The 12,406-nt window shown below is 42.9% G+C and overlaps 1 protein-coding gene across 1 annotated transcript in view; it reads right to left on the bottom strand.

Annotated features, from left to right (window-relative positions):
* Window positions 1-1,389: 1,389 nt before the first annotated feature.
* Window positions 1,390-12,406, bottom strand: part of mecom (MDS1 and EVI1 complex locus) — a gene marked incomplete at its 5' end in the record, with an annotated part of 125,763 nt that continues 114,746 nt past the window's right edge. The window contains 8 exons of the mRNA XM_083887259.1: window positions 1,390-2,604; window positions 3,500-3,695; window positions 3,799-4,044; window positions 5,813-5,957; window positions 6,315-6,484; window positions 7,910-7,987; window positions 8,209-8,375; window positions 11,868-11,894. Of these exons, the coding sequence (XP_083743385.1) occupies window positions 2,470-2,604; window positions 3,500-3,695; window positions 3,799-4,044; window positions 5,813-5,957; window positions 6,315-6,484; window positions 7,910-7,987; window positions 8,209-8,375; window positions 11,868-11,894 (1,164 nt within the window). The 3' untranslated portion in view covers window positions 1,390-2,469. The remainder of the gene's footprint in view (window positions 2,605-3,499; window positions 3,696-3,798; window positions 4,045-5,812; window positions 5,958-6,314; window positions 6,485-7,909; window positions 7,988-8,208; window positions 8,376-11,867; window positions 11,895-12,406) is intronic.

The following is a 12,406-nucleotide window of genomic DNA, read 5'->3' as shown; positions in this document are numbered from 1 at the left end:
TCAGCGCCAGCCATCTTCACTGTCATGCCCAATTCTCCAACCCCCCACCCAAGCTACTTGCCGGACAATGGAATCGCTGAACCTCCAACCCTCCCAGCCACAATGTCCGCCCACGTCGGCTGGCAGAAATGACAGAGGGGGGTGCCGGATGGGGAGGCCTGCTGCAGGATGGGACTCTTACTGAGCGTTTGAGCGATGAGCCAGGTCATCACATCTACCCACCTCATCCATCATGCCCCACAAACGGACACAAATAAAGAGGACACATTCCTGCCTCCGCTCCCACTACCACATTCAAGCCCTCTCCAGTCTTTTCTCTGCTTCACTCTCTCAATGTGAGTCAAGGCCTGCAGAAAAAAAAAAAACAGAGGACCAGAGTTCAAGCTCTTTCTCGCTCTTGGAGGCCATGAGAGCGCCAGAAGCAAGCGCCAGGTGGTTTTCTCAACTCATGTCTCTTAATATAAATCTCAGTTTGTGCCAAAATGATAGGCAGCCAGAAGGATTGTAGAGAGTCTGTAGATGTGAGGGTAAAAGAGGAGACAAAGGGTGAGTAAAATGTTTCAGGAGAAACAACATGGAAGACATGTCAATCCACATTGTAGTCCTTTATTTCTTAGTTGTTCCTCCCACAGTATTGAATTGAAATGCATAACAGTTACATTGTAGAAAGCATTAAAACAAAGTACCTCAACTTGCTGATTACTTTTTAAAATCGATTATAAACAAAACGACAAAAACAAACAGAACAAAACCAAAAAAAAACTGGTCCCTCAAAACGGGAGAATAAATGAAAGTAATCTGTTATTTATCATAGGTTTGGCACAAGAGATTAACATGAACCCAACGTCACACAAGCTTGCAGACAACCGTAGAAAATGTCAGATACAGATCTTACCAGACCAATCATGCGCTTATGAAGAAATCATACCTGGCTTGTTTTAATTAGTCATTCTTTATGTTTTTCATTTGATTTATTTTTCTTTTTTTTTTTTTACAACTGAATCAATAAACTGTCATAGAAAAAAAAAAACCCCTAAGGAATATCTATTCATCGACTGGTTCCATTAGAAGAATAAGGAGTGAAATGTATGTTTAATACTATCCGGCACTCAAATGTAATCTACAAACCCCTTTGAACTCTGGGATAGCCTGGTGAGGAGCCTTCTCTTCACCTGGGCTAAGAGCAGTGCTATTCAGTAAACAAACTACAGTTTGCCAAGAAATAAATACAATTCTCAACATACAACAGCAAATAACAACAACACCAACGAAAAAAAGAACGAACGAACAAAACAAAATCATGATTGTCTAAAAATTAAAAAGACACACAAGCATGGAGAAGCTAACGACTAGCATTCTGGCTATTTAGTGGTATTGTTGGCCGATGGATTCAAGGGTTTATTTTATTTATTTTTATTTTTATTTTTTTTAAAAAGACATCCCCCCTTTTACAGAACAATTAACTTCAGCACTGGCTACTTATCTCAGTCAAACAAAAGTGTTTTCTTCTCTTCCACTAAAAAGACAATCTATTTATATCCTTTCACAGATAGCGCAGGCGGGCAGGATGGAGTGCAGTGGAGAACAGTCGCTCGACACTTGTGTACAGTGCTGTGATTGTGCAGACACACAAAGCCATGAAAACACAGATGGAAAACTTGTCCGATTCATTTTTAACGAGTACTTTTTTGAAATTGTCTTTTTTTTTTTGATGATATTTAAGTGATAATAGCTCGGCCCTTTCACAGTGTGATTTTCATCTTAACCGTGGTTGCTATAGCTAAGTCCGACCTTGTTTTTTTTTTGTTTTTTTTATCATCATCAGGTACATGAATTTATGAGAAACTACTCTAGACGTTTGGAGGTTAAAGGGAGTTCTGGGAATACATGAAAGTGTTTTGTTTATTTGTCACATGAGAGGTTCTTATGTTTTATGCACAGTGATGCTTACCAGGCTGAAACTGGGCTTATCGTCTTATAGACACAACCGAGCTCACCCTCTCAGCGTGAAATGTCCTCCTTGCTTTGTACGTGCTGTCCAATGAATGGGGTCTAGCAATGATACATGAGCACACCCATCTACCATGTCCACCAGCTGCCTTTGCTGTGCAAAACATAAAAAAATTCAGCAGAATAAATACAGTTGTTATTATTTTTAGCATCGCTATTTTCACCACATCCAGGTTGGTGCTAATGTAATCAATTTTAAGGTCTCTGGGGGACAAATTTGCTTTCTATCTGTTGGAGTTTTTTGGGGTTGGGTTCTGCGTGGACAGTGACCTAATTGCTCCGTGTGTCAGGTGCTCACACCGTTCAGCAGTCAGATGGGCTGTGGTTCTGCTCAGCAGTCACTCTGTGAATGATCAGGGGGGCCCTCTCAGACAGCCCCGCTGTAATGGGCTCCCTAGTGCCATAGGTCAGGTTTTGTTGGGGTTGAGAGGTGAAAGGGAAAGCACAGAGGGAGTGCAATCATACATGGCTGAGGGACTGGATGGCACTGGATTCAGCAGCAGCCCGTGCCAGACTGTGCCACATAGTGGCTTGGGAGTGGGTCGCTGGGTGGAGAGAGTCCTTCTCAGCCAGAGACAGCATCATGGCATAAGCCTGTGGGGGAGAGACAGAGTAGAATAGAAGAGAATTTTATTAAAACATGGTCAATAGATAATATAGTTCCAATACAAAGAATGCAACTGACTATTGTCACCCCCCGTGACCCACATGTAGAGGATAAAGAGGTAGAAAATTGATGGATGATAGTTTTTAACTCTTGTCCCTAGTATAATAACATACACATGATCAACACGCTAAAACTACACTATTACACACTACAATGAAATACATATAAATACAAATGATCAAATGATAAATAGAAAACATAATCAGTACCCTATAATATGATAAAACATGCTAAAAATACACCACATAGTGCAGTAAAACACCCATTTCAAGTCAAATAATCCCCGACACAAAAAAAATTATTGTGTTCAGCTTTGATTTTCTTTTAGCCAGCACCTCATTTCAGTTGGCAATGTGTTCCAGAGTCGACAGCCTTTAACAGAGAATGCAGAATGTGGTCCTACGATATATAGGTATTTTACAGTTACCAGTTACCTCACTCCTGGTTACTCTGGTGGCGTCATGTTTTTGGATGGACTGGATGGAAAGAGGCTCTGGGGCGAGACTGTGTCAACATTTGAAAATAAATTTGAGAGAAGCTTTCAAACTTAAGTAAGCTGAACTTTTTCAGTAATTGACAGTGACACCAACAGAGTGTTACATCCCCATCAGTTTAATGCTTTACTTTCTTAAGTCTTGTGATTCTTGTAACCTTTTTCTAACCTGTTCTTTGTATTATGTCTCTGTATGGACACTTTGTGTTTTATAAATGTTTTTGTTCTTTTTTTTTTTTTTTAGGAAGGATTAGAGATCTAGATCTCATTGAGATATATATAAAAAATGTATAAATGTATATTTTGCAGGCCGTCAATTTTTCTCTTACCTGAGACTTAGATTTTCTAAAGAGTGGCTGTTTGACTGCCTCAGTCAGAGAGGGAGACCCAAATGATCCATCGTCTTCATCTCCATCTCCATCTCCATCGCTCAGTTCACTTTCTGCCAGCTTGCGCATGTCTGAAAAGTGACGAATATGATCCAAGGCCGAGTAGCTGCTCTGCTCCTCCTCCTCGTCCTTATACCTGTAGAGATCGAGCAAGAAATCAAAGAGAAGCGTTTTCATGATACTTTTCACAGCACAATATGAAGCAGTGCTTTTGTTGTGTGGCTCTGAGTCCAACTTACCCTTGAGGAGAGGTTTTGCAGTTGAGGTTCAAGTCGATTGGCCCAGTGAAGTCCATTTTGTCGTGTATGATGTCATCACTGAGGTTGCTAGGAAGCACCTCGGCTTCTGTTTTTCCAGAGGTGCTGCCAGGCTCCTCAGCTTCTTCTCCATCAGCACCAAGCTCTTCTGCGTCCTCGTCTTCCAGGTCATGTGACCCATGGCTGGCCATCAGTGGCTTCTCTTCTTCAAATGGACCACCATTTAACCTGCACACAAATGATATGCACTTTCAAATTGGTGCTTTCTTCAATTACTTATATATATACAGAGAAAACTATATTCTAGTTTAGCACACACACTCTGAGTGGAGTGAATAAGCAGCAGAGAGGTGAATCCCAAGCGGGACGTGGCAGCTGGGATTGAGCAGAGCAGGAATCCCGTTTGTCATCGAGGCTCTGGGGCCTCTTTGGGCACAGCAGCACTGGGTTGATCATTGCAGTACTTAGCTGGAGTGCTCTGCCTCGCTCCTTGTTTATTTTCTCTGCTATCTCGTATTCATCTAATAGGCAAAATATTTAGCTGACAGCCCCATTTGGTGAGTGAGTTATGAGAGAGCTGCCAACCGGTCCATTCCTCTCTCCCTGCGGAGGGAGAGAGGGCCAGCTATCCAAACTGCCCGAGTCCTAATCTGTCCCTCTGTCTCAGCACCACAGGAAACCACCATTTGGTAAATCATCTGGAACCACATTAAGACTGATTCACTAATTACACTCTGGGACGTCTTTCGTCATCTCCCAAAAATGCCATTTCTCACACGACAGATTCAGGGATGAGAACTAAGACGTGTGCAATGAAGAGGTTGACAGATTGGATTGGTAAAACACATCACCACATAATCACAGGATGCTTCGACGCAGCATACCTGCAGTGGGTTTGAAAGGGTTGCATTTGAGCAGTGCAGTGAGGAGTGAATTATTGCAGATTATATTTTAGCACATACAGGATCTACATCATCTGTTCTTCCTTGATCAGCAGCTGATATTATTGTGCTTTTGACAGGGCTCCCACTGGGATAGAGAGTTTGAGGCTAAAAAGGTGGTGTTCGTGCTGTGTTGAGCTAAGAAGAGGCACCAGGTCCATGAGCGAGAGAGAGAGAGAGAGCAAGAGCTCTGTGATTAAGAAAACAGATTCGCTAATTATGCTTTCAAACGTGGTAATTTGCTGAGGATAAAGTATCTATCAGAAGTAGTCAGGAGAGAAGCTCTTTGAAAGGAAACACGGGCCGACCCTATGACCCCACCCCCTCTACCCTCTTCCTGTAGGCAGACATGTTGGTTCCAGATGTGCCTGCGCTCCCTCCACCCCTGTCCCTCCCCTTACTGCTCTGACGCTCCACGGTCCTGCTCTCACAGGCCTTGTGCACAATCACACACCAGTCTGCGAGATCTGTATCGGGGGCCTTGTAATCTGCCCTGTGATCGCACCAATGTGAGGCACCAATGTGAGGCACTTGAAAACAACAGACCTCTCAGCTGCTATCTGAACCGATCACAGCTCCAAGAATGTATTTGCATAATGCACAAGCAAAGTTGCGTGCACACAGATATCTGTTTGTATGTGTGGCCAAAAAAGCAATTGATATAAAGAGCTCCTGCACATTTCCAAAACCGGTGATTATGTTTAATGTCATCACAGATGATTGCTCTCTACTCAACTCCAGACCCCTGAACATGCAAGTAATTGCTAACGAAGGCTAGCTGGGTGGTAGGAAAACACAAGTTTAAAATGGGCTGATAGCAAGTGACCTATTATTCATCCTTTATCGAGCCTTTGGAGTCATTTTTAAACTCCAACAAAGCTTACAAAGCCACAATTACTGCGAGAGATCAGTGTGTAGTGATGTAGGCTAGACGCTCCGTTTCATAGTCATCTGGAAGTGTAGGGATTAGTAGAGCAGAAGCAGCGCTATTACAAGTGCTCGTCAATGTTTGTCTGTTGTCATCATCAAAAATGAACATGTGAAACTGTGCTCACCCTTCCTCAGACGGGTCTGGGGACGCTTGATTCTGGCCAGTGTTGCTTATGAAGTTTCTTATTTCATTGAAATAAGAGTCTTCTTTATCGTCCAGTATGGCACTACTACTGTCCAGTTCTGACTGAGGAGACGACATCGCAGTGCCTGCAGAAAACAAATAAGCACATTTCAGTTTTATCTCTGTGTGTGTGGATATTTAACTATGCTGCAGTAAAACATTTCAAAATGGTTTCTACATAATAAATAAAAGCAATCTCTTCACACTGTATGTTGGTGAATGTACAGGTTATAATTGTTTAATACATTTTTTCCCCACTGACATAATGTGAGAAAATGTATTTTAGTATTTTCACCAAATCAAATATTTTGTGTCTTTAAAGATTTCTAGGAGATTTGAGAAATTTAAAAGACATTGCTGATTCAAATATATATTTTTGCTGTTGCAGAGGTAGAGGCACACACCTTTCAATAACGTTCTAATGTTCACTTTTGTCTCCTCACCTGACAGGTTGCCATTCTCATGCTTCTTGAGGTGACGGTCCAGGTTCGTCTGCTGACCGAAGCAGCGGTCACACAAGTGGCATTTGAAGGGCTTCTCCTTGTTGTGGATGTTGCGGATGTGACGTTGCAAGTTGGACGAGATGCTGAAGGAGCGGTCACAGTATTTACACCTGCAAAAACAAAAAAAAAAGTGAGCACATTTTTACTTGACTTTACATTTTACTTAAATTATTAAAAACAGGAAACTCCTGCGGCACAAAACGCATGACACAAGTACAACTGTGCTACCTCATGAATCGGGAACCGATAATGTCTTCTGTGAGAAACATAATGAGACGCATAATGGAGCACTCACGCATGCTCACACACACACACACACAGTCCCAGCAGTCCCACAGTCTCAGACATGATGGAGGAGCTTGTTTAAGGTGAAACAGCTCTGTCTCTTATCTCCAGCCAGCGCAATAAATTGCATTCTTCTCTCACAAAATAAGCATGCAACAGATTTGGTCCTAACCCTGCAAAATTAGGCCCACTTGCCAAGTTTCTTCATGCAAAATTATACAAGAAGATTACATCTTTTCTTCTGGTGGAATTAACTCGCTCGATTGGCTGTCCCTCAGGAACCCCCCGGTTATCTCCACAAAAAATTACAATAAACAGCAGTGATCTTTAATGGCATGCCAGCGTGTGGAGTGCAGGCTATCAGGCTGGGGCAGTCGAGGCCTGCGTCTGTGTTTCTCTCTCCCCTGTGGTCAGCAGGCCTCCTCCAAGCTTTAGGCCAACATTCCTCTACCTTAGTAACTACAAAGCCAAGCAGTGTTAGCCAGGGCTTACTCATTATCCAAATGTAATAAATGTGCAAGATTAATTTTTACATGTGTACTGAGCTGCTTCTACTTGAGCAGCACCTGGAAAACACAGCGTCGCAGTGTTGTCGCGGCGTAGAGGTTGAGAAGACGGAGACTTTGTTAACAATTACCCACGTTTTCTGACACAGGAATATAATACCCACAATACTCTTATCAGTGTGATTCCAAAGAAAAGACCTTAAGCTTATGAAAGTCTTTTTATTTGCAAGGAAAGCCTCAGTCTGTGTCACAAACGGGCCAGTGGGCTTGCAGATGACTAAGCCTGTTCTCAACAGAACGAGAGAAATTACCACAGCGGCTGGCTGGGTACTGCTGCCTGCTCTCCTCATCGACTTAGTTTTCCTCTAAACTTCCTCACTTCCCCTCTGCTTTGCTCTTTTGCTCAACCTCCCTACCATTCGGTCACTCATCTTTCATCTTTTACAGCATTAACATACAGAACTACATTCTAACTGTAGACAAGGGTTTTTCGGGAACATTTTTTAGAGAATTTGCTGTGAGGAAGCTGCTTTAGCTCATAGTTGCAGAGAGAAAATGAGAACATATTTTGGGCAGTGAGGGGGAAAGTTGGGAGGATTCTGGAAGAGGGAGAGAGAGGATGACGATACTTAGGTGATGTTGTTTATGTAGTAAAGTTTTCTCCCTTATAACAGCTCGGTGACACAAACCTCGACTAAACACAGCCAGACAGTGGCTCTTTCAGCCTTGTAACAGCAGTCTTACCTATATGGTTGCTCTCCTGTATGAGTCCTGAGGTGGCGGGTCAGGTTTGCAGAGCGTGGGAATATTTTCCCACAATATCTATAAAATAATTACAAGTTATATATATTATATTATATTTTGATAAACAGCATTTTAAGAATGGTTTCTATTTCATATAATAATAATAATAATAATAATAATATCTATAAAGCTACGATAAAATACTATAGACAGCAACTTAACATAATAACATGATGCAAAGATTTTTATAACCAGCATTAAATAGAAATAGAATACACCAAAGCAGCTACTGTGGTTACCTGCATGTGTAGCGCTCCTTGCCCTTGCGCAGCAGCGTCTCTGGAAGTGCAGACGGTGGGGCTCTGAAATCAAACATGGAGGGGACAGAGCGCAGCAAGTCACCCGATTCTGGCTTTAAGGAGCCAAACGTCTCCAGCTTCTCTGCCATGTTTTCAATGGCCGACATCTGAGCAGACAGAAGAGAGGGAGGAGGGTGAGTGTTGTGCTCGGAGACACACTCAGTACAACATGCAATCCAAAGAAACTGATGGAGATTGATCAGTTCTGAAAGCTGCATCGCTTATCACGAGCTGTGAGATTTTCACTTGTTAAAAGTCCAGTACTTAATATGAACATGCAGTAATGATGCAACCTATTGTTGTAAACTCAGTTAGTTTCTGACTGTGGGATGCCATAAAATGGGCTGCAAAGAAAAAGGAAATACTAAAGATTTAGGTCAATAAATTATGTAAGAAAAAATGATGACAGGAAACGTACATTTTTCAATTTGCTGTAAATGACCTGAAAAATAGACCTGATTCTTAATTAATAATACACATTTGCTCATATCTACTTTGATCAATGAGCCTTGATTCCAGGCATAATACCAGGAGAAATGAAGTGAAACAGGTATTGGGTGATTTCTTATTTTGACGTTCATCAATGATTCATTTGTCACAAGGTCAAATCCCCAGTGTATGTGTATGACAAGCACATGAAACTGATTCATAACTTTGTTACTGAACAAAAATAAAAGACCCCCACAGTATTCTACCACTCATAAGGACGCAGGTATGGAACTTGTATATGCATTTCATTCATCTCTAATATACAGTCCACGTCCAATGAACACAAAAACAAACACACATATAGGATTAAGGCCTGCAGTCAATCAACTAATGAAGCTGAACATTTACTTTCATCAGATACTCTCCATGGAGATATTATGTGTACTTGGCAGTTTATGTTAAGGAGAAACTATGTGCTGCATGGTGGCCGTAGCTGATTAATTACCATCAATATATGTGAAAGAGAAGAAAATGTGTATGTGTGTGAGAGAAGAATATGTTTGCAGTGCCTATGTACGTGTTTGTGAGCAGATTGTGTGTGTGTGCTTACAGACATGGGCACTGTGTGTGAGTGCTTATTGTATCTGTGTGTGTTGTCAGACGTCTGTGTTTCTGTGTGTACACATGTCCGTGTGTGTGTGTGTGAGAGAGAGAGTGTATGTGTGTGTATGTGTGTGGGGCAGAGGAGTGATTCATGTCCACTGCTGGGCTGTAAACCATTCTGTGCACAATGTGGGCAGACAGCACATTCGTCAATATGAAAGATGTTGACATTACTGATCAAGGGCCAGACATGGGTAATAATGATATCGCTGTGCTGAGAGGGGCGGGATGGGGGAGGAGCGGGGGGCTGGAGGGGGAGTGAAGGGAAGAACTAGAGGGGTGGGGGTGAGGGGGGTCCCAGTAGGCCGCGGGGCCTGTCAGCCCTTCTAATACACACACACAGGAGATTTTTTCCCCCTACGTTTTCTGAAGGGGCCACACAAATTTGCATTATTTTGCGTGTATTGAATTTTCAGCCAGTTTCTTATTCTTATTTCAATAAGGCAACAAATCAATGGTGATTCAGGTCCTCCACCAGAGCCGTGCTCCGACTCTGACATTCCATCTCCTGCTTTCACCTCCTGTCACTCTCAGGCTGCTCGCCAAGACGGAGCAGACCGAGGGGAGAGGAGGAGAGCGGAAGAGAATCAGAGAAGAAGCGTGATGAAGGACTAAAACGATAGGGAGTTGGGAGAGAGAGAGAGACAGGGAGAGGGAAAGAGAGGGTGGAAGAAAGAAAGAAAGAGTTTGAAGACACATAGGGAGAAAGGGAGAGTGAGATAAAGAGAGAGTGGCTGATGGATGGCGGTAGAGCATGGTGTTGGGAGTGGCTGATTAGGAGTGACGGCCGAGTGTAAAGTTCTTGCCGCAGCCGTCGACGTCCCCACTGAGGGAGGATGTGGAGTGTCAGGTCCGTTTGATTATGAATATGCCAATGCTGCATGCCATGAATCAAAGGCAAGGGAGAGACAGAGAGGGGGAGAACAGGGTGAAGAGAAAAAAAAGAAGGGGGAATGGATTGAAAGATAGGCACGGGGCTGTGGGGAAGAGGGAGGTGAACTGCTTTCATATTTCTTTTTGAACGTGCGCTGTGTATTTCATTGGGCTCTTTTTCAAGCATTGGAATGAATGCTTAGTTTGTCTGCTTTACTCAATGAGAAGTCATAACTCTTGGGAACATTAGGGCCCCTAAAGCTGTCGGCAGGATCGAGCCTGTCCGATAAGACACTTTTTAGAGCTCAAACGACTCCATTTCATCTACTGGGGAATTCTGATCTCACCTCAACCCACTTGTGCTGCTGCACACTATTACGAGTTTAATCTCACACCTCTGGCCAGCCTTTGCCTCTGTATCCTTTACACTGAGGGCTGTTGGTATTTGGCTGTGTGTATAAGAATGCATCGTCTATATGGTAGACACACATTATTATCTTTTTATTTTCAAGGGAATGACTGAGGTTTGTACATCATAAAATATCCTGTACTGTTATATTAATACTTTTTTTTCTGTTTTGGAACCATTTTTGAACCCACTGTGTCCATAAAGCTGTACAAAGACCAAACAATCCTCTCACATTTTCCAAAAACAAACAAAAAATGGTTTGGTTCGCAGTCGTGCAGTAAATGATCCACATACGCAGTCCGGCGGATTAAATATATAAATGACTGACAGAAGTAACCATCACTCTGGGAGAGATCCCACTTCAAACAAAAACCTTGTGCCACTGATCTGCTTTTATGGATGTGAGTCAGTTTCATTAGGCCACTGTCTGACAAAAGCATGTGTGTGAATTGTCCAACTTAAAGGACAGGAAGATAAACACTTCCACATTTAGCTCTAAAGTGATTTTTCCTACACTCCTACACTACAAGAGAACCCCCCCCCCCCCCACCCTTAAGACACATACACATCCAAACACACAAACCTCCTGACACCCACCCCCCGGCAGTGTGTGAGCCTCTGTGAACTTGCTTGTTGCTGTAGCGTCGCTGTGGGACCAGCAGCTGATTGGCTATCTTCAGATGTCAGTGATGCTGTGAGGGCCTTAATTAGCGAGATGCATTCTCAGTTCCCAATTGTTGATGTTAATCGGGAACCAGATGTTTGGAGTGAGGAACTCACCCCCCACCCCCATTTGTGTCCCACAGAGACTGTTACCCCTGCACTGATGTAAAGCAGCCCCTCTAAACACCAATCTCCACCCGACGTTTCACTCATACATCCCATGCCTATTTACAGGAGACCTTCGTTCTCGAAAAGAGAAGAATATTTTCAAAGAAGGTGGATGGAAATCCCTACTCCACCCATTTCATGTGAATCAAAAAGATACAGAGCTCTTGTACTTGAGGAGAACAATCTACAAATATGATGTTTAATTAAAACATTCAGATGAATTTCTTACAAATGACACAAAACGGTCAGTCAGTGCATGGATGGTGACTGGCTAAAGCCATGCGAATGCTGGGTGATGTTAACGGTTATGCAGCCCATGCATTAATTAGGGGATGAGGTTTGTTGGGTAGAAGTACAGATACATTGCACAACTGTAGTTTGAAGAGGAACTTACCCAAGTTCTCTGATCTGGCAAACGAAACTGAGGGGGCGGAACAGAACAGAGAAAGCAGTCAGAACCAGGAAGTGGCACATGAACCAACAGATTTTGATGGGACACATATGGGGAAAGGGGGATGATGGGTTTCACCGTGATTAACTTTGAATGTGCAATGACCTGCCAATCTGCAGAGTTATGGCACTGGAATTATGGGAGGCTCTAACAGTTCCCAACACTTCCTGGTGTTCAATAAGCTCATTATGGCGGGCTACAAATATGATTCCAGTATGTAATCTAAGCCAGTAATGCTTAGCAGTAAAATTCCCCTGCCAGGAAATAAAAAGCTGAATCACTAAAGGTTGAAAAAAGTTTCAGTCTCCTCAACTTCGCAACCCCTTTGTTTGATATATGGCTCAATAGTGAGTCAGGTGACTGAAAACAACCCCCCTAAAAGTACACAGGCGGGCCCCTTCCTTGGACTGGGTAAGGCCTACCTAGGTCTGGTGTTTCTGGGAATGATTTGTGTGTCCAGACATCATAAAGTCATAAAGATG

This window comes from Microchirus variegatus (assembly GCF_963457635.1).
Source record: "Microchirus variegatus genome assembly, chromosome: 3".
Taxonomy (NCBI): domain Eukaryota; kingdom Metazoa; phylum Chordata; class Actinopteri; order Pleuronectiformes; family Soleidae; genus Microchirus; species Microchirus variegatus.
This window is presented reverse-complemented; position numbering and strand designations above follow the sequence as displayed.